General features: G+C 41.8%; 1 protein-coding gene across 1 annotated transcript in view; it reads right to left on the reverse strand.

The window, feature by feature from the left end:
* Nucleotides 4,804-23,056, reverse strand: part of STK38 (serine/threonine kinase 38) — a 47,142-nt gene continuing 28,889 nt past the window's right edge. The window contains exons 8-14 of the mRNA XM_001929552.7: nucleotides 19,115-19,217; nucleotides 16,628-16,689; nucleotides 9,657-9,774; nucleotides 8,543-8,666; nucleotides 8,281-8,376; nucleotides 7,292-7,386; nucleotides 4,804-6,821 (exon numbers count right to left, since the gene is read on the reverse strand). Coding sequence (XP_001929587.1) covers nucleotides 6,691-6,821; nucleotides 7,292-7,386; nucleotides 8,281-8,376; nucleotides 8,543-8,666; nucleotides 9,657-9,774; nucleotides 16,628-16,689; nucleotides 19,115-19,217 — 729 coding nt within the window. The 3' untranslated portion in view covers nucleotides 4,804-6,690. The remainder of the gene's footprint in view (nucleotides 6,822-7,291; nucleotides 7,387-8,280; nucleotides 8,377-8,542; nucleotides 8,667-9,656; nucleotides 9,775-16,627; nucleotides 16,690-19,114; nucleotides 19,218-23,056) is intronic.

The raw sequence follows: 23,056 nt of genomic DNA on the forward strand, positions 1-23,056 counted from the left end.
GACTAGTATCCATGAGGATGCAGGTTTGGTCCCTGGCCCCGCTCAGTGAGTTAAGGATCTGGCGTTGCCATGAGCTGTGGTGTAGTTCAGAGACATGGCTCAGATCCTGTGCTGCTGTCGACATGGTGTAGACCAGCGGCTATAGCTCTGATTCAACCCCTAGGCTGGGAACCTCCATATGTCATAAGTACGGCCCTAAAAAGACCAAAAAAAAAAAAAAAAAAAAAAAAAAAAATCAAGGAGTTCCTGCGTGTAAATTAATGAAACTAGAACACATCCTCACACTATGCATAAAAAATAAACCCAAAATGGCTTAAAGACTTAAACATAACACAAGACACTGTTAAACCCCTAGAAGGGAACCTAGGCAAAACATTCTCTATACATCAACTATACAAATGTTTTCTCCCAAAGCAAAAGAAATAAAAGCAAAAATAAACCAATGGAAACTAATCAAACTTAAAAGCTTTTGCACAGCAAAGGAAACTATACAAAAAAAAAAAAAAAAAGACAACCTGCGGAATGGGAGAAAATAGTTTCAAAATGATGCAAACAACAAGGGCATGATCGCCAAAATATACAAACAACTCATACAACTCAACAACAAAAAAACCAATGACCCAATCGAAAAATGGGCAGAAGACCTGAATAGACATTTCTCCAAAGAAAACATACAGATGGCAAACAGGCAAATGGAAAAATGTTCAACATCACTAATTATCAGAGAAATGCAAATCAAAACTACAATGAAGTGCCACCTCACACCAGTCAGAATGGCCATAATTAATAAGTCCAAAGTAACAAATGCTAGAGAGCGTGTGGAGAGAAGGGAACCCTCCTACACTGTTGGTGGGAATGTAAATTGGTACAACCACTATGGAAAACAGTATAGAGGTACCTCAGAAAACTAAATATAAAACTACCATATGATCCAGTCCCACTCCTGGACATATACCCAGACAAAGCTTTCATTGAAAGAGATACATGCATCCCTGTGTTCACTGCAGCACTATTCACAATAGCCAAGACATGGAAACAACCTAAATGTCCACTGACAGGTGAATGGATGAAGACGACGTCATACATTTACACAGTGAAATTCTACTCGGCCATAAAAAAGAACAAAATAGTGCCATTTGCAGCAACAGGGATGGAACCAGAGACTCCCATACTAAGTGAAGTGAGTCAGAAAGAGAAAGACAAATACCATATGATATCACTTATATCTGGAATCTAATATACGGCACAAACGAACCTTTCCACAGAAAAGAAACTCATGGACATGGAGAACAGACTTCTGGTTGCTAAGGGGGAGAGGGAGGGAGTGGGATGGACTGGGAATTTGGGGTTAATAGATGCAAACTATTGCCTTTGGAATGGATAAGCAATGAGATCCTGCTGTATAGCACTGGGAACTATATCTAGTCACTCATGATGGAGCATGATAATGTGAGAAAAAAAAGAATGTATATATGTATATGGGACTGGGTCACCTTGCTGTACAGTATAAAATTAACAGAACACTGTAAACAAGCTATAATGGAAAAAATAAAAATCATTAAAAAAATAACATATGGCACAAAATGAACCTATCTACAGAAAAGAAACAAACTCATGGACATGGAGAACAGACTTGTGATTGCCAAAGGGGAAGGGGAGGGAGTGAGATGAACTGGGAGTCTGAGGTTAGTAGATGCAAACTTGCATTTAGAGTGGGTAAGCAATGAGATCCTGCTGTATAGCACAGGGAACTTGTAATGGAATATGATGGATAATGTGAGAAAAAATGTATATATATTACAACCAGGTCACTTTGCTATACAGCAGGAATTGACAGAACATTGTAAATCAAGCATAATTTAAAAAATAAAAAAGAATATGCTCTGAAGACATAGCCTATTGAGTATGTTCAGTGCCAGGCACTGCTTGGTCACAGGGCATGCTGACTGGGACACAGTTCCTCCTTTCAGAGGGCTTTTGTAACTTCATAGACACCGAATAGTCCAGTTTGCTCCAGAAACCCCACAGGATGGAGTGGCCAGTTTTTACTGTGAGACATAGAGGATTCTATAACACATGAACCAAGTTGTGAATGACAAACACTAGTTGTCCTAGATCCATAAATAAGGGGAGGGGTATTCCAGGCCAAGTCAACTCATAAGCAAAGGTGAAATAGTGCCTTATTGTCATCAGGGAAGAGGCTGGGAGGAAGCGGAGATGAGTTCATAGTAAGGAAGTACTCCTGTACCTCAGACAAAGGAGGAGCCTTAAGGGTTTTATGCAGAGAAGGACATCACACTTGAAATTTAGACTTCCTTTGGCAGCAGGGAGGACCAAGGTGGCAATGGATTTGGTGAGGGATGATGAAGGCACTGGTAGGATGGAAGGCCAGGCCCAGAGTTGTTCGAGTTGACTAATGGGAGTCGTGCAGGGAATTTCTTGCTCGGGCTGGCAGGTAGAATAAGCCAGAAAAGAGGCTGTGGAGGCAAGATGACCTCCCTAAAGAGGCGCCTTTAGTCGGCGCCTCTTAAGCCTTCCAGGCGGCAATTTCTTTTTTTTCTTTTTTAGGGCTGCACCCACGGCATACGGAGGGTCCCAGGCTAGCGGCTGAATCGGAGCCACAGCTGCCAGCCTACACCACAGCAACACAGGATCCAAGGCACACCTGGAGCCTACACTGCTGCTCACAGCAACGCCAGATCCTTAACCCACTGAGTGAGGCCAGGGATCGAACCTGCAACCTTATGGTTCCTAGTCAGTTTCGTTAACCACTGCGCCACTAGGGGAACTCTGCAGATGGTAATTTCTAATAGGCACTTGGCTACATGGGATTTAGGGTTCTGGGGAGGGATCAGAATTCTGGGAAGGGGATCTAGGTAGGCTGGTCATTTTGAAGATCTCACCACAAAAACAACAGCTGGGGAGTTCCCGCTGTGGCTCAGCAAAAACAAATCTGACTAGAATCTATGAAGCCTCGCTCAGTGGGTTAAAGAATTTGGTGCTGCCGTGAGCTATGGTGTAAGTTGCAAATGAGCCTCGGAGCCAGCATTACTGTGGTATAGGCCAGCGGCTGCAGCTCCAATTCAACCCCTAGCCTGGGAACTTCTGTGTGTCGTGAGCATGGCCCTAAAAAGCAAAAAAAAAAAAAAAAAAAAGTGACTGGAGAGTGCTCTTCAAGATAAAATACTCCCAAGCTCCACACCTCTATCACACCACAGGGCCACTCACTGATTCCTCTGCCAAATCACTGCTACTTAGAAACAACTCAGGGTTTGCTGAACAAGTACTGTTACATCAACACTAATAACTAGAGGCGATACTCCAATACTCTTCAGCCAACTTGGTGGCTGGGAATTCTCTCCCCAAACTCATCTGTGGTTCAGAAACACAGTGGGCTCCCTGCTGTACCCCCAGAGCGCCTGGGCTTGAGCTCTGTGGGTTTTTTTTTGATGCCTAAGTATAATATGGGCAAGATAGTTTTTTCTGAAAATATGCCTGAAAAGCATTGTGGAGGCTTATTTTAATCAGTGTTGGCCTTGATAGATCATTCCAGAGACATGTATGCCACCTAGGAAAGGAAAATACCATTCACTGAATCCCTTTGCATTCAATTAAAAACACAATTTGGGTTCCACCGGAGGCCCAGGAGAGTAACAGAAGGTGATCCAGGAAATATACTTCCAAAGGAAATGACTCAGAGATAAAGTATCAGTAATCAATGGCTAAGGATTCCTATTACGCTATATTAGAAGAAGTGTTCAAATTAGCAATCTGCTATTCTGAGCCTGAATGTTAATCCCAAAGGAATTCCCCTCTGACTTTTTTTTCCTTTTTTGGCCACCCTGCAGCTTATGGAGCTCCCGGGCCAGGGATCAGATCTGAGCCTCAGTTGCAACCGATGCCACAGCTGTGGCAACACCGGATTCTTAACCACTGCTCTGGGCTGGGATCAAACCTGTGTCCTGGTGATCCAGAGACGCTACAGATCCCATTGCGCCACAGTGGGAACTTCTCCCCTACTTTTCAAAGTAATGAAAATTCTGATATATTCCTGAATTAAAAAGAGACTGAAAGACATCACTATTCAGTTTCATTTTAGCATGTAGTTCAGTTAAAGTCCTACTATTTTCTTACTCATCCTAAGAGATAGGGCACAGAATTATCTGTGAACAGGACCAACACTGAGCCAGTGGTTCCGAACATGCTTCTTGAAACTCAAGAGCCTTGGAAAGACAACTCATTCTGTCCGGCTGGATTTAGCCTCCCTCTGCCCGAAGTTCCCACCCTGGCTGGGCTTTGCCCAAGACGCCTTCCCCAGACCCAGAGAAGGCGCTAGGAAGTGGGACCCAATGGGACTCCTCAGCAGGGAGCTGAGAAGTCTCATCTTGGGAGCTTGTGAGATTCCTGGTCAACCCTGGGCTGGAAGCAAAAAAAAAAAAAAAAAAAAAGAGGTAGGGTGGGCTGGCCTACAAACGGTTGTATAAAGGGGCCACCTGTTGACAACACTTTCATAAGCAGGTCCCCCTTGGCCTTATGCACTCACTACCCGCTGCCCGTAACGCAGCCAGGGACGGAACACAGGTGTGGGGCCAGCAGAAGACAATCTCTTTACATGGACTCCAACTCTGACGACTTTTCTCGGGAACGGAAAAGCAGGTCCCACCTCCCCTGAGACAGTAAAACACCTCAAGGCGGTGTTCAGTAGTCCAATGGTTTGCAGACCAAGGGGGTAAGAAGAAGCCACCAGCGCTTTGCCTCTTTGAATTACAAATCACATTTGCCTTAAAACACATCACAGATTTATACTGTTTTCACGCAGTTTATTCAGAAGTTTAAAAGTTAAAATGTGGGCATTTTCCCCTAAAACAAATTACCCCCTGCCACTTCCCAACACACAGACTATCACCCTCCTGTTGCTTCTCTTCACCCATGCTTACCACACACTCTTGCAAAACACATGGGGGTCAAGAGCCCAACTATTTGGTAATTCAAAGAAACTACAAAGTTACACAAGAGAACTTCACTTCCTTTTCACTAGCAAACCATGAATGAAATAAGGGGCAAACACATTACCCTCATCCAGAGTCACTATTTCCCTAATATTCTTTTTTCTTCCTCTAAAACATTAAAACCCAAAGCAGTTTCACTTACTACTATAACTTTGATATTCCATTTTTTCTTCCTGAATGGCGAAGCTAGGACATACTTTTCTTTCAGAGCAAATATTACCAACCTCAAGACTGGCAGAAAGCAGTTTCCCAGTTGTAGCTTGGCCATGACACTCTGCAACAGGCAAAGTTACCACACAGGTGCAAATGATGCTTTAAGAATTATCAAAAATTTTAAAAGTAATAATGCATTAATATGGAGCCTCCACATTTTTCTGATGCAGCAAAAGTCCTCTAAAGGCGGTGACAGCTGTGAAAGAAAAGGCACTTTGTGCTAAAATTCAGAGAGTCTCTCATGAGAGAGCACCACAGCAGAGAGGCCTGAACAGCCAGGCCTGCAGGTGACCCTTTAGGGTGGAGAGGACCATCCCCGAGGAAGGCATCTGCAAAGGAAAATGTTCTAATCATGATTCCAAGGCAAAATGGTTACTTAAAATTGGGAGAGGAGAAATACCAAGAAAGAATACAAATATGGTTGCACCAAAGATTGAGGAGTGAACTTTACAAGATTTGTAGGCTGGCTCTGCACTTTGTATTGGGCTGGTTCCGTCTCTACTTGCAAGAAGGTTCTAGAGACAGAGCAGGAGCAGCATCTTAGCCAAGGGGGTTCTAGGCTTCCTGCTTCTGCCTGGGCTCTCCTTGCTGTGTTCCTAGGAACAAACAGAGATCCTGCTGGCAGCACGTGTGGGTATTGCTGGTCCACGGCAACATCCATCAAAGAATTTTTTGATACAGTCCTGAAGAAAAAGTGAGGGTTTTCCATATGATCCGGGACTCCTTGGCATGCCCAGTGGCTTTCTGGGCCTTCTAAGAGCAACAGCAGATCAAACTGGTAGCCCCCCGTCAACACTCAGGAAAGAAGCATAAGTGCTTCAGATGCACGGGAGATAAATCAAAATGGACTGAGGGTCTTTAACCTAGTACCATAAATAAAGTGCACCATGAATGGAGGCTATAAAAAGCCGCTTGCCCAAAGGCTGAGGTTTGGGGAGAAACTACCATCACCACCCACTCCGAGGATGGTGGACCATTTCCTTTAGCCAGAATGCTGGCTGCCAAAGCTCTCTTCATTGCTTTATTTCCTTAATACTATGGAACTTTCAGCTGTAAAGAAAAAAAAAAAAAATACTTGGTGGGCTTGGCAGAAAGCAGGTCACAAAATCACAGGAATTGGCTGATATTTGATAAGTATATTACAATCTCAATAATGTTGAATGATGGCTGTTTTCTCCCTTCATTCTGATGAACTTAGGCAAACTGAAGTCTTCAAATTGGCTCATGATGCTTCTAAGAAGCAGAATAGTTGTTTATGGCTGATAGAGCAGACACAATTGTCTGTCTACAGGTCATCAGAGGCATTATGGAAGAGAATCCACTTACTAGCACACTTCAGGAGAGTTTACCACGACACACTGGTAGGTCCCACTGACTTCTTGGAAGCTCTTTCAAAAGAGTATGTGAGAAGGAAACTGTGACGGTGTACAGAGAACTCTGCTCTATTGAGGATTCCATTTCAAGGAAGCTATTTTGCTGCTTTCATGTAGGAAGGTATTGCTCCCCTTGCAGTCAGGCCCTCAAAGCGCTTGTATGTGTAATTGATGAAGACCCAATCTTTGTTCTTGTAGTCAGTCTCAGGGTGATTACTTGCTGCCACTGAGAAAGAAACAGATATGAGAGTGGATTCACTGCCTCACCCCGCAGGACTACTCAGTGCTGAAGACACGAAATTCTCGAGGACGTACCACAGCTTCTGTTAAAGGTTATTTTTCACTCTGCATATTTTCTGCATTTGCATGCCTATGTTTTTTCACCTTCATATTTTTCCACAATATTTTAAAAGTTTTATTTTCCCATTTCTGTCATTTCAGGTTACCTAACCTTAAATTTAATAAATAACCACAAAAGAGAAAATCTTTGTGATTCACCACCTGGTTGAGCAGTCTAAACGTGGTGTCTGTACTCACTTGTCATTCAACACCATCTCACTGCCGGCCAGTATTAACACTAGAAAAATACTTACAAAGTTCCTCTCTATGCTCTCTACCCTGATTTGTAAACATCACCCCAAAGTTCGGGGAAAGTGATGCACTTATAAGCAGCAGGAAGCAGTGGCAGTATATTACCTGTTGGCTTAAGAATATCAGATTCTGGAAACTCATCGAAATTTGAGGTATCATCAATGCTTTTGATTTCAATAGATATTGCAGCAGGTCTCTCTCTGCCAAGAACAGACATGCCAAAATTACTACAATTTGTAATCACATGGATCACAACTAACAGACCCCTGGTCTGACATGGGAGGACTTTCCATGCAGGCAGCATTTATTTTCTCTGAAAAGCTTATGACCACTGACCAACCACGGCAGCTGATTATATCCAAACAAAATCATGATGAAAAATACAAGTAATTATTCATAGCTAGGAAGAAAGACCAGAAAAATATGGAGAAAAGAAATTAAAATCCAAAGTTAGTGCACTCCCCCAACAGCCTGCCCTGTCCGCTGAAAGGGAAACGGAACCTCTCAGTGTCCCTTCATGTAGGGCAGAAGTGCCAAAAAGCAGAGTGGCTAAAAATGCACAAGGATGGCAAAGGTAAAAACCTCAAGCATGCAAACAAGAGCGCTATGAAAAAGATGACAACTTTGCCTTCTGTTTGGTCTGGGTGGTATGGGGGTAGCCCTCTACAACCACCCCCCTTGACAATTTCAGACCCCCTCACCACCACCCAACCTGTCCTTCTTCAGTCCTTTTTCCTTCTCTATCTCCCAGTGACAGAGCCTACCCTATGGGCAAGGTGGGCCATGTTCTGGGTAGGTGGTCCTCCGCTGTGGAATCCAAAACATGACACTAGAGGTGGACATGTTCTGGGGAACAGCAAACGCAACTGTGGAATCCAAAGCTGCCTTCACTTGGGAAAGACGGCTGGCTTCACCGTATCCTGTGGCACACAGCCCACAGGAAGCTCTGACTCCCAATCCTCACAGTGAATGAACCGGAGTTTCTAAGAGGCTCTCTTCCCATCCTCGGCTTGCCAGTAAGGGTACTTCTGAATTAGCATTAAACAAACTATACGCTTTCTGAAATTATCCTAAAAGCTTTTATATGGATATACCTGATATGTTCCCAGTCAACACCTTCAAAAAAAGGATTACTTTTGATTTCCTCAACTCCAGGGGCTCCAATTCTATGTTCCCATTCACAGCAGAATCTGGAAAAGACAGGCCTTTCAGCGTTACCTCAAGTAGTCGCTTCAAAAAAGAAAGAAATGGGAGGAAGCAGGGGGCAGATCCAGGCAACAATGAAAAATTTTAAAAAATGGATTCACTGTGTCAAAAAAAGACAGGGCAGGGGGCAGGGGAAATGTTCTCTGATACCTCAAAATTAGATCCTTGGCTTTCTCAGAAATAGGAACTTCTGGAGGAAAAGTCAAAGTTTCTTTCCAGTTCATCACCTTCTTATACGTCTCTTGAGGGGTCTCAGAACAGAAAGGTGGGTAGCCTGTAATAAAAAAGGAACTTCACAGCTTTTACATCCCAGAACTTTGAATCTGACTGAGATTATTCTCCTTAATACAATTTTCTATCTCTTTAATGCTCCTCTATGCTCTTCCCCACATGACAGGGCCAGGATTTCTACTCATCCCAGAAAATATCTAAACTCATTTTTCTTTTTTCCCCAAACTCCTAAACCCAAAGTCAAGTTGTGCTTCTGGTACCTTTAGGGAGCCAGCTAGCAGCTGGAGCCAGCAAGGACATAATAGGTTGCAGATGGACTCACTGTGCCCAAAGAATGAAACATCATTAAGCAACAACCCCATCCTAGGAACATCCTTATACAGGCAGAGGGCCCAACCAGTTGAATAAGAAAAAAGCATCACTTTTAAAAGTGACCACCATCCTCTCTTTGAGAACTTAGAGGCGAGAGGAGAGTCATTCCCCCTGCGCTGCACACAGACCACATTGGCCAGCACGGGCATCCTCCCTGTGCTCACAAAGATGCACGGCCAGACATGCCACACGGGTCACACACACGTGCTCTGCTAGCATTTGGGCATGAGGCTGCCCCCACAGACATGCCCCCTAAACACAGACACTCCACCCAAACAGGAGGGGAGAGGTCAGAGGGCTCCATGCCTTGAAGGCTTTGAAAGAGAGGAGACAGCAAATAAGAAGAGTGCCTGAGACACTGCCCAGTCAAGACTCTCTGTATACAGTGGGTGTTCAAAAAACGCCGGGGAGTGAAAGAGCTGCTAGATGGAGGATGAAAAAGTAGAAGAAAAACATGATGAATGATCAGCAAAGCAACCACAGGGGGTCAGGGGGCCAGAAGACAGATGAGTCAGTTGATGGCCCAGTGTTCCACCTAGGAAACTCCACTTTGCAAGACGGGGAGGGGAGGGCTCACTTAGATGACCAACTGAAACAGTCTATTACCAACACTGGACTCTTTCCCTGCTGCACAGGAAGTCCTCTGAGAGCACGCACTTACCGATGAGCATCTCATACATGATCACCCCAAGCGACCACCAGTCACAGAGCTTGTTGTACCCGGTCTGCATGAACACCTCGGGAGCAATGTAGTCAGGAGTGCCTACCGTGGAGAAGGCCTGAAACACGTACCACACGTCAGGGAGGCCCAGCAGGTGGGAGGGTGCCCAGAGTTCTCTTCTAGAGACCAAAGGCTACGAGCACCACCTAGAGCAGCAGAGCCCAGTTTGGGAATTAACTATATCTTGTTCCAAACCATTCCTCTTTCTACTGCATGTATTTTTTAATTTGGAAAATCATAAAGGGAAACTATTACCAAAAGACAAAGTTATAACCTATTAGTCAAAGGTTTATAAATGTCTAATTACCAAACTGAAACATTTAAATAAATAGTTCTTAGAGGAGTATTTTCTAAATTCGAGTAATCGCTCACATACCAGGAAGTACTAGTACTGCAATACTAGGAAGTATAGTCAAAGCCTTCCTGTGCTCAGCATCTGAGGGCTTATTACATAGAAGGCTCTAATCTAAGGCTTTCCATGTTACATAACTTTCAAAATCAAAAGCTACAGCTGTGTTGACTTTTTAAAATATTTATTATGAAACACTGCAAACATACAGGAAAAAAAGGCACAATCAATACCCATTATCTGTATTAAAGAGAAGTTAATATCTGCAATATTTGTCTCAGGACATTTGTCTTGTTAAAAGAAATGAAAGTATAGAATCCCTTCCTTCCCAATGAAGTCATAACTACTCTGATGTTGCTGTGCTATGCTTATATGGATAAATGAAGTATTATTTCTTGTATATTTCAACTTTTAATAAAGGGTTGCATACTGTACTGCATTATTCTGCAATGCTACAACTTGCTGTTTTTATTTCACATTATGATTTTGAGATTTATTCATGTAGCTCTAGCTCACCTCATTTCACTGCTGTAAGCTACTCAATTATACAAATATCACAAAGTTTTTGTACCCATTCTCTGTAATGGACACTTGTTGCCAGTGTTTTTCACATAAGGAGTAACACCTGAATAAACCTTCTTGTAACAGCTCCTAGGCACTGGTGTGAGAACTTCTCAAGAGGATGTGCTACAAGCAGCATGGCTGGGTCTTGCCTTCTGAACGTCTTCAACTTAATCGGACACCTTCCAGGTGTCCTCCAAGGTGGGAACACCTATTTAAACTGGTTCAGGAGGGATGAGTTCTGGGTGCTCCATAATCACCAACATTTCATTTTGTCAGACTTTTTAAAATTTTTACCAATCTGATGAATATGAAATAGAATCTCACTGTTTTAATGTGCATTTACCTTCTTTCTGGAAAGGTTGAGTGTATATGCATGTTATTAGCCATTCAGCTCTTTTTTTCTGTGAATTACTTGTTCAGATCTTTTGACCACTTTTTTTTTTCTTTTTCAGTTCTTATTGATTCAAAGGAATTCTTTACAAATCCAAGGCATGAATCCTGATTCAGGACATTAATCCTTTATAGTTCTACATGTTGCAAACATCTTCTCCCAGATGAGGCTTATCATTTTTTAGTATGATTTTTTTAAATATTTGTTACATACCAAAAAAGGTATTAATTGCCAAATTGTGAAGCACAATGAGTACCCATGAGTCCAAATAAAGAACCAACATACATATCAGTGATATTATTGGAGCTAACCGTGTACCTCCCAGCCTGTCCTCCTGTCTCACCTCCTAACCCCGATGCTCAATTTGCTATTTATCATTCCTCTTTTAAAAAGAAATTTAATTTTGCCACGTGTCTCTCAAACTGAGACGTTAGTCTTGTTTTTGAGCTTTGTAAAAATACTATCATTCGACCTGCTGTCTCCTGCAATTTGATTTTTTCTCTCAATATTTTGTTTCTAAAATTGATCCATGATGTCTCGATTATTTTATATTAGGGCATGTTCAGTTATTTTCACTGCTGTATATTATATTCTATACCAGAATGTAACCATTTTCCTGTCGATGGACACAGGGTTATTTCCAGTTTTTTGCTATTATGAAAATGTAATAAACATTCTTACACATGCCTCCTGGTTCAGAGGTGCAAGCGTTTCTCCAGGACATCTGACTAGGGGCAGAATTGCTGGGTATGCACGTGAACTGTAAGATAATTCCAAAGCAGTTGGACCATGTGGCTTGTCTTTTCATGTGCGTATATCTTTCAATATACAGAAGTTTTTTTCTTTAAAGTAGTAAAATACACCAAGCATTCCTTCATGATTTGTACTTCTTGTCTGTTATTTAAGAAACCCTTCCTTACTTTGAGGTCATAAAGATATTGCCCTGTATTTTCCTCTAAATTTTTTAAAATTTAACTTTCCATCTAATATTTATTTTTTTGAATAAGGTAGAAGTCAATTTTTTCCATATGGATAAATGTACATCATTTCCTTTTAAATGCATGTATTAAATAACATAAGTGCCAGGTGTTGTGTTTTTAAAGCTTTAAGGAGTTCCCATTGTGGCTCAATGGAAACCAATCTGACTAGTATCCATGAGGACACAGGTTCAATCCCTGGCCTTGCTCAGAGGGTTAAGGATCCGGCATTGCTGTGAGCTGTTGTGTAGATCGCAGACACAGCTTGGATCTGGCATTGCTACGGGTGTGGCTACAGCTCTGATTCAACCCCTAGCCTGGGAACCTCCATATGCCATGGTGCAGCCCTAAAAAAAAAAAAAAAGACCAAAAAAAAAAAAAATTAAAGCTTTAAAGTCTGAAACATGGATTGGGACCTCCCCAAGAAGCACAAATATTTTCATTCTAATTATGAAAGTTAAGGAACTGCAGATACCCTTCAACTGAGACTAAACATATACCAGCAAAGCAGAATGTTATGTAAATCTTAGATATTCAAAGATTTCTATTATAAAACCAGAGACCTATTGCCACAAACAAACAAACGAATAAATCCAACAAAAATCCAAAATTTCTTTGAGATAGTAATGTGTAAAAAAAATTCTTGGTTACAGAATGTGGACAACAGCAGACTCAAACCTGTGAAATAAGGTAATGTTCTCACCTTGGAGTCAGAGTCCTGCCTTGGGAGCTCACTCTCACTTTAGCACAGGTAGGTACAGGTAATCCAGGGGCTGCCCTCTTCCCACACCTCTGTTTTCCATAGTGGGGTGTCCTCCCAACTTCAAGCTCTAATACCTCAAAAACCTGTACCCTTGTTTTTCCTTTTGTTGCCTGGTGTTCACAGTGTCAATTAGAGCTGTGCTCTACATGAGTTTTGTTGCTTGTTAATAGTCATTTCAAACACATGATGTATTCCAATTTATGATTTCACTTAGAATTTTAGGAGAAATAAAGCAATTAATTTCCTACTTAATCACTTCTGTAAATTCTATACTAAAAAAAAAAATAAACTAACACAAAAGGGTTTTTTTTTGTTTTGTTTGCTTTTTAGGGCTGCACCTGTGGCAAATGGAAGTTCCCATGCTGGGGTCAAATCAGAGCTGTAGCTGCCAGCCTACACCACAGCCACAGCAACGCCAGATCCGAGCCTCATCTGCCATCTACACCATAGCTCATGGCAACGCCAGATCCTTAACCCACTAAGCAAGGCCAGGCACCGAACATACAATATCATGGTTCCTAGTCGGATTTGTTTCCGCTGCGCCACGACAAGATTTGATGCCTAGATGTACTTCATCTTTTACCTCTGTGGCTTAATAACTTAAATTTAACTCATACTTATTTGCTAATCAGTGACTGGAGCCTAAGCATTACCCAGGACCACACTGGTACTTCAAATATTAAAAGAGGATTTATGCAGCCAAACATGAAGCTTAAGCCTCCACTTTTTTCCAGTGATTCTCAATGGGCTGGAGAGTAACAGGCTGGATGAACAATTACATATGTTAGGCTTAACCTAGAGCAGTAAATTTATATTAAGCATTAACAAATATTAACCTTCCACTTGATACCAGTTGAATGGGAGCACTTACAGAAGATCAAAAGCACAGGGTTAATATGAAGATGACCTTAATACCTCCCCATTTCTACTGTAAATGGAATAAAGAGGCAACAACCTAATCACAGCATGAGAACCTAAGTTTATACAGACTGAAAACAACATTTTAAATATTAAAGGACATTTAACTCCAAACATGGAAATTATGGGAGCTCCCGTTGTGACTCAGCAGAAGTGAATCTGACTAGTATCCATGAGGATGCAGGTTCGATCCCTGGCCTCGTTCAGTGGGTTAAGGATCCAGCATTGCTGTGAGCTGTGGTGTAGGTTACAGAGGCAGCTTGGATTCCAAGTTGCTGTGGCTCTGGCATAGGCCAGTGACCCCTAGCCTGGGAACTTCCATATGCCGTAGGTGTAGCCCTAAAAAACAAAAAAGAAAAAAAAGGAAGGACAAGGTATGTATGAAGCCAGGAATGTTAAAAAAATATATAAAAAACTGGAAGTGTTCATATCAGGAGTTGAAATACATTAAAATATGTGAAAGTTTGGGAGAGGGTTGGAGGAGTTAAGGAAAAAAAAGAAATTGTGGAATCTCCTTCCTTAGAGAACTATAAGTGGTTCCCAGTAAGTTTGACATGACTCCTAAGCGTGTCAAAGGGCATAAAGCATCTCAGAGTATAAAGCTAATTAAAGGTATTTAAGCTTAATTACCCCCAAAATGAAAGTGGCTAAAGGTTAAATCTTGACTTGCTTCAGCAAAAAAAAAAAAATTCTAATCACAGAAGATTCCTTACCCTTTGTTACCTTCCAAAACACAGATGAACATGGTTTCCTAGTTAAGGCAGGAGCTACTACTTAAGAAATAGTCTCTTCAGTAAAGGGTCTCAATTTTCACTGCCCAGTGGTATCACTCAGGGCTCTTTTTAAAAATCAGGTACCCAGACTATATACCCAAATCAACTCCATCAGAATCTCAGAGGGTAGGACCCAGATATCAGTATATTCTGAAGGTCCCCAGGTGATTCTGGTGTGCAGCCAAGGTTAAGATCTACTGCTCTGTAGAGACTTAATAGAGGCATCTGACCAAATTTGTGCTGGACATTCCCTAATCTTCAACAAGTGATGCAAACTATTTCAACCACATAAAAAATTTAGATATTTAAAGAATATCAGAGTTTCTAATAGAAAAAAAGACCATGATGTGACTAGCCCTACCAAACTTAAGTATCCTCAGGTTAATGTTAGAAAAAGATATCAAAGATTAATTTCAATTACTATATCTCCAAAAATGTTTGGTTTGAGTTCATGTCTTCTACAGCCCAGGTTTAACATAAAAATCACAATATTCAAAGCATGACACTGAAGCCCACTGGTGGGCCTCAAATAAATTTAAAAAAAAAAATACAAGCCTTTTCTTTGATTCTTTCTTAATCCTACAGGCTTCCACTTTTACATACGACTAAGAGCTACTTACTAGTAACCTACTAAATGAGTTATTAAAGATACTATAGAAAACCCTAATTCAGTATTTTACTAAGAAGTCTAGCCAAATTATAGAGTTTGGCAAAACCTACCAAGTTACAAAACTACTTATCAACCTACAGAAAGTGCCACCATTTCTAGATAATACACATGCATGAGCATCATTCCAGGTTAATCATCGTTTTCCATCTCTGCTTTTCTTGCGGCCAACTGTTAGTTTAACTTTACCATTTCCACTTTGCTATGGGTTTCCAACAAAGCCTAAGTATGTAGGAGTACACATTTCTATCATATATGGTCAGCAATCTTCTAATAACTAGACATTGGGACATGTTGCATTGCGCTTTAAATATGAACCAAAGAGTCAGAATAAAAGTTTGCCTAGACAGCAATTATGTCACTAGTGAATGCGTACTTTTTTTTTTTTTTTTTTTTTTTGGTCTTTTTTGCCATTTCTTGGGCCACTCCCGCAGCATATGGAGGTTCCCAGGCTAGGGGTCCAATTGGAGCTGTAGCCACCAGCCTTCGCCAGAGCCACAGCAAGGCCAGATCCGAGCCACATCTGTGACCTACACCACAGCTCATGGCAACGCCAGATCCTTAACCCACTGAGCAAGGCCAGGGATCGAACCTGCGACCTCATGGTTCCTAGTCAGATTCGTTAACCACTGAGCACGACAGGAACTCCGAATGTGTACTATTTAAATGAATTCCAAAATACTACTAAGATAAATGCAGTAATGTTTCTTATTTTTTTAAGCTGGAGCATAATTTTATATGCATGTATGCAAATACTAGTAAAGTAAGCATTTCTCTTAAATTTCTCTCCAATTTTTATCACCAAGTCCTTTTTTCCAACATAAAGTAGGAAAGGGTGGGGCAGGTGAATTTAAGGAGCCTTAACTAAATAAATCAAACTTTTCTATGTTTGAGAACTACTGCCTTAAAGCTCTGATTAGGTATTTGTACTTAGTTTTCACTTTGAGAGAACTTAAATATAACTGCTTTATCACCATAAAACCACTCTATCACCATAAAAATAAGGAAAAAATGAAACAGGAAGGAACAGGGTTGTCACCAATGTAAAAGGTCAGAACGAGGTCATTCACTGAAAATGTCCCAACCAAACAACCTCATATTATCTGTCCTCCTTCAAAAGATCACTTTTGGGAATTCCCACTGCAGTGCAGTGGATTAAGAATCCAATTGCAGTGGCTCAGGTCACTGCAGAGGCACGGGTTCAATCCCTGGCTCAATGTGAGGGTTAAAGGATCCGGCATTGCTGCAGGTGCAGCGTAGGTTGAAGCTGCAGCTCGGACTCAATCCCTGGCCCAGAAACTTCCATATGCCATGGTTATGGCCATTAAAAAAAATTTTTTTTTAAAAAGGTCTCTTTTGCTGCTACCAACATTACAGTGCTCTAGCAAGATAATTTAAAACAAGGAATAGATAAGCTGCAAACACTTATCAAATGCAAATACACGTGCGTATTTTTAACCTTTCTCATACTTGGTTTGTAGCATTTAAGAAGTCACAAATATTACTTACTAGCTGACGTCTATTTCTTTTCCAGGTTTCTGCTTTCCTTTTGGAATTCATGTTCTGAAAAGCTAAAAGCAGAGAAAACAAGTTCTAATCAAAGTTCAGACAGGGAGCAATCCCACTCCTGGGCATCTATCTAGATAAAACCACAACTTGCAACGATACATGCACTCTGATGTTCATTGCAGCACTATTTGCAACAGCCAAAACAACCTAAATGTCCATCAAAAGAGGAGTGGATCAAGAAGATGTGGTACAGGAGTTCCCGTCGTGGCGCAGTGGTTAACGAATCCGACTAGGAACCATGAGGTTGAGGGTTCGGTCCCTGCCCCCGCTCAGTGGGTTAACGATCTGGCGTTGCCGTGAGCTGTGGTGTAGGTTGCAGACGCGGCTCGGATCCTGTGTTGCTGTGGCTCTGGCGTAGGCCAGTGGCTACAGCTCTGATTCAACCCCTAGCCTGGGAACCTCCATATGCCGCGGGAGGGGCCCAAAGAAATAGCAAAAAGACAGAAAAAAAAAAAGAAGATGTGGTACATAGACACAATGGAATATTACTCAGCCATCAAAAAGAACGAAATACCAGCATTTTTAGCAACACGGATGGACCTAGAAATTATCATGCTAAGTGAAGTCAGCCATACAATGAGACACCAACATCAAATGCTTTCACCAACATGTGGAATCTGAAAAAAGGACAGACTGAACTTCTTTGCAGAACAGATGCTGACTCGCAGACACTGAAAAACTTATGGTCTCCGGAGGAGACAGTTTGGGTGGGTGGGGGGATGTGCTTGGGCTGTGGGATGGAAATCCTGTGAAATCAGATTGTTATGATCATTATACAACTACAGATGTGATAAATTCATTTGAGTAATAAAAAAAAAAAAAAAAAGTTCGGACAGGGAGTTCCCCTCGTGGCTCAGGGGTTAACAAATCCAATTAGCATCCATGAGGATGCGGGTTAAGTATCCAGCATTGCTGTGAGCTATGGTGCAGGTCACAGACGTAGCTCAGATTCGATACCTAGCCTGGGAATCTCCTTATGCCGCAGGTTCGGCCCTGAAAAGCAAAAACAAAACAAAACAGACGAAAAAAACCAAAGTTCAGACAGGAGTGTTCACTATTTTTTTAGGCTGTAGCCAGGCTACATGAGACCCTCAGATCTTGCTTTTCTGCCCATACATCAATATCTCTGGATACTCCATTTCCCAGCAAATCGGAGGCTCTACAGCATTAACTCAAAGAATCATACAACAAGAGTTGTAAGCAGCACCTCCATGTGGATCACGTGGCCAGAGGGGACACAGACAGGCCTTTAACAGAATTACAGGGAATTTAATCAGAATCACAGGGAATTTAGTCTCATCAGAAGCAAAGGTTCCCAAAGTGGAACGAAAAACATTCACAACTTGGAGTTCCTGTCGTGGCTCAGTGGTTAACGAACCAGACTAGTAACCATGAGGTTGCAGGTTTGATCCCTGGCCTCACTCAGTAGGTTAAGGATCCAGAGTTGCTGTGAGCTGTGGCGTAGGTCGCAGACTCGTCTTGGATCCCACGTGGCTGTGGCGCAGGCCGGCAGATATAGCTCCAATTCGACCTCTAGGCCTGGGAACCTCCATATGCTGCAGGTGTGGCCCTAGAAAGACAAAAAAGTTTAAAAAAATTAAAAAAAAAAATTCACAACTTTACAAGATTACTATCAAATTTCCAAGAGTAGTATCTGTTACATAATTAGAGACTTTTGAATATATAATACACTATTTGATACAAGCTTCTCAAGGATAAATTGTAATTTTACTACTTTTTTTTTTTTTTTTTGCCTTTTTTTAGGGCCATACCTGTGGCATATGGAGGTTCCCAGGCTAGTGGTTGACCGGACCTACAGCTGCCAGCCTATGCCACAGTCACAGCAACACAGGGTCCGAGCTTCCTCTGAAACCTACACCACAGCTCAGGGCAATGGATCCTTAACCTACTGAGCAAGGCCAGGGACTGAACCTGCAACCTCACGGCTCCTAGTCAGATTCATTTCAGCTGCACCATGCCGGAAACTCCAACTCCATTGTTTCTTTCTTTTTTTTTTTTTCCCCCACTACAGTTTCAATGGTTTGATAGTGTTGGAGTGAAAATAACTCATGAACTTCTTCCTCCCATGACAGAAAGAAGCACCAAGGATTAATCTAACCTGCAGCTGTACTCGGGACTTTTTCCTCCACCACTTTTGCTTGTCTGCCCCATTTTTATCCCTTGTAGGTTTCTTGGTAGCTCCAAAGAAAGCTCTTTTGGACACTTGCCTTAACACATTTGGTAGACTTCATCTTGCCTTAACTTTATAGTACAAATCACAGGCAAACCTGGGAAGGTATTTTGATTCTCTAAAGACTCAAACTGTGAGAATCTCCTAACCCATCCTGCCTGTTTTGGTTACCAGGAGAATAGCTCTTCCAGGCCCAGTTAAGGGATAATAAGGCTAAAGGCACTGTTATCACTTACTGAAATCACTGGGGAGGCTGTGGTTCAGATTCCTATAAAATTCTGTCCTATGTGCTTTTTTCAGTCCTGTGCAAAGGCCAAAGTCAGAAAGTTTCACATGGCCCTAGGGGAGAGAAACAAGGTAATGAACAGATGAACATTCATGGATGTGGAACAGAATATCATTTCCCCCAGTTTTGAGCAGTTTCCATTATGACTCCATGGCTAAAGAATGCTGATTATCCTATTACACAAATAAAAGTATTTTCGTTTTCACATATTATCTTTGTTTTTCTCCAAATATAAACTTTTAAGCTAGTTGAACCCTTTAGAGCGTCTAATTTTTTTCACTTGCATCTAATTTTACTTCCTAAACTAACACAAATATTATTGTTTCTCTTCAAAAATCTTTTTTTTTTTTTTGTCTTTTCTAGGGCTGCTCCCAAGGCATATGGAAGTTCCCAGGCTAGGGGTCTAATCAAAGCTGTAGCTGCCCGCCTACACCACAGCCACGCAGGATCCAAGCCAAGTCTGCGACCTACACCACAGCTCACAGCAATGCCAGATCCTTAACCCACTGAGTGAGGCCAGGGAGCGAACCTGCAACATCATGGTTCCTAGTCGGATCTGTTAACCACTGAGCCACAACGGGAACTCCCCAAATCATCATTTTTAATGTCTATATCACACTGTTGTCTACCTATCCCCCGATACTGGATGCTTAGTCCACTTCTAACTCCTCACTCTCAAGTAATGTGGATTAAGATAAGCACACCTTGTGCCAGAGAGGGCCTGTGTTCCCAACCCTAACCATACAAGGTACAGAGTTTGGTCTGAATAAATGGTTGTTAAATGATGAGTAAATAAATCTTTGTTCATATAGCTTCCTCTCCTCCTGAATTATTAGAACAATTTCCAAGGAATAAACTACTCCAAAGACAGAGGGATAATCTTTATTGCATAGTTCTTTTTTTGTTCTGGCCATGACTACAACATGAAGAAATTTCCTAGAGCTGGGACAGAACCTGTGCCACAGTATCAATGGAGCCACAGCAGTGGCAACACCAGATCCTTGATCCACTAAGCCTCCAGGGAACTCCCCTACTGCACAATTCTTCAATGTTGCCACATTGTATTTCAATTTCAATCTTAAGTCTCTGACTTTACCATTCTCTTCAAGGAAAACTCACACCTCTTATGAACCAGGAACCATGCTTTAAATGTGTTGTCTCATTTATAATTCTTAAGTCACACTTCACAGACTCAGAGTCATTAAATGACTTGCTGGTGAAATGGCAGAACCATAGCCAGAAATCAATGCTCTTTCTCTCCAGACCAGGATTACTTAACCTCTCCAACTCCCTGATTTTATCTGGGAAATAGGAATAATATCTTTCTGGTAAGAATGATGAGAATTAATGCATGAAAGGCTCCTAACCTGGTGCCTGGCCCTAAGGAAGAGGAAGGTGTTCCTGGGGTAGTGAGATTTCCCTTGCAGGACATTTGGTCCATGCCAAAAAGTCCTTGATATCCAGTCCTGTCCAAAACCAGTTGGCGTGGATGTTTTGGACTAGACCAAATTTAAAGGGACTTTCCACATGGACCAAGTTTTATGGACATTTTGAATAGGAACAAATGTCCACTAACCAAAATTTTAAGTAGATTAGGAGATAAAACCAAAAATAGGGAGGAAATACTGATGCTTAGGGACCTATGCTGCTCAAACCACACAATCAAAAGTGGTGTTGCTGGAGTTTCCTTGTGGCTCAACAGATTGTCCTTGCTGTGGCTCTGGTTATAGCTGTGGCACAGATGAAATCCTTGGCCTGGGAACTTCTGCATGCCATGGGTACAGCCAAAAAAAAAAAGTGGTGTTGCCAAACTCTGAGCCCCAGTGACATCAACACCTCTAGTCTTTCCATGATACCACCCTCCTTCAGGACTTAACACACAAATTACCCAAGAGTCAAGGCTCTAGAAGCTTTCCTTAGGGTCAGCTTTTGTTCTGTTTTTATAAATCCCATTATCCCATTAAGGGAGTTCCCTGGTGGCCTAGCAGGTTAAGGATCTGGCTGTGGCTCTGGTTACAGCTGTGGCCTGGGAACGAACTTCTGCATGCTGCAGGTACAGCCAACAACAAAATCCCATTAGGTTTTGCCGTGTGTGCGCAGTTGTGTATGTGCATATGTACACACTCCTGCACCAGAGGTAAATTACCAAATATCTTCCTTTCATATTTGCAAATAACGTGTTTTGCAAGCTAAGGAAGTGTTTTATTGTTCTCATAATTAACATGTTTTACCTTGACACCTCTATGAAAAAGGAGTGTCTTAAAAAACACTACCTGGAGCAAATGCTATTCAAACCTAGATGTTCATGGAATTCTGTAGCTCTTCTGAGTATACAGCAGGAACTCAAAACATCTACATTTTCACTCCTCAATCTATACGGCTGAAGACATAAATAAGCTCTCTTCTACAAGTCTGTGCTAGCAGATGGTAAGGGCATATCTATACCAAACAGGGCTCCCCAGTCCCCCTCAGCCAGACTGAGTCCCCAAGCTCTTGGCCTTCAGTATTTTTGCCGGACTTGAACATAGACCACAGGCTACAACTAAGCTGGCACTGGGGTACACGACCAGGGCATCTGAACCCAAGACCACACAAAGTAAGGCTACCACTTTATTAAAAATATATCTGAACTTAATGACAGAAAAATCATCTCATGCACAGAATACCAAGCTATTTACTTTTAGGATGCTAACTGTACATAAAATTAGACACAAACAGAAAAGGTATTGAAGCTATTATACTAAAATAGTGGTATTCTTTGAACAGTGAAATTATAGGTATTTTTCTTCTTTATAGCTCTCTGTACTGTTCAAATTTTCCACACAAGTACACTATTTTTTTTTTTTTTTTTTTTTTTTTGTCTTTTTAAGCCCTCACCTATGGCATATGGAAGTTCCCAGGCTAGGGTCTAATTGGAGCTGCAGCTGCCAGCCTACGCCACAGCCAGAGCAACCCAGATCCGAGCTGCGTCTGTGACCTACACCACAGCTCATGGCACAGTCAGATCCCTAACCCACTGAGCAAGGCCAGGGATCAAGCCTGCATCCTCATGGATGCTAGTCAGATTCATTTTTGCTGAGCCACAATGGGGAACTCCCTATTCTTATAATGAAGAAAAAAACTATTAACCAGAAGAAATTACTGGATAAATCTTCTGTCTTCTTGGAACACAAAGATAAAAGTTTTCAAAGAAAGTAGACCAAAACCTCAGATTTTTCAGATTATTACCAAGAAATAATAATAATAATAATAATAATAAATACCCTAGGAATTAAATTTACCTTTCTATTTAAAAGAAAAATTCAGTCTAAACAACAATTCTATGTAACATACATAACAATTTAGAATTTTAGAGCTGGAAAGGACTTTGGAGCCTCTCTGGATTAATACATTCACTTTATAAGTGAGGTGCTGACAGTGGAGGAACCTGACAAGGAGCATCCAACAATTCAGCAGCACAGGGACTCTCTTCTGATTTGCTGTGCGTTTAAGAGCCAGGCAGCTAAGCTCAGGTGTGTGTCCAAAGATAAACACAAAGAGGTCGGCTGAGCAGGACGCTGGTTTAAGTCAAGGGCCGAGGATTTGGAACCTGCACTTTGTGACAGATCGTTGTGCCTTACTTCTGGTTCCTAGCTGGGATCCTCAACTGGTGAGATGCCCAACCGAGGGTAGCTTGATAGGTGATGCATTAGTACAGCTAAGGACATGCTAAGAGAAGATGACGATCTTTTCTTTTTTTTTTTTTTTGCTTTTCAGAGCCGAAGCTGCAGCATATAGAAAGTTCCCAGCCTAGGGGTTCAATCAGAGCTACAGTTGCCAGCCACAGCCACAGCCACAAGGATTCAAACCGCATCCAACAGGGGATCCAGACCAAGTCTGTGACCTATACCAC

This window comes from Sus scrofa, chromosome 7 (assembly GCF_000003025.6).
Source record: "Sus scrofa isolate TJ Tabasco breed Duroc chromosome 7, Sscrofa11.1, whole genome shotgun sequence".
Lineage (NCBI taxonomy): Eukaryota > Metazoa > Chordata > Mammalia > Artiodactyla > Suidae > Sus > Sus scrofa.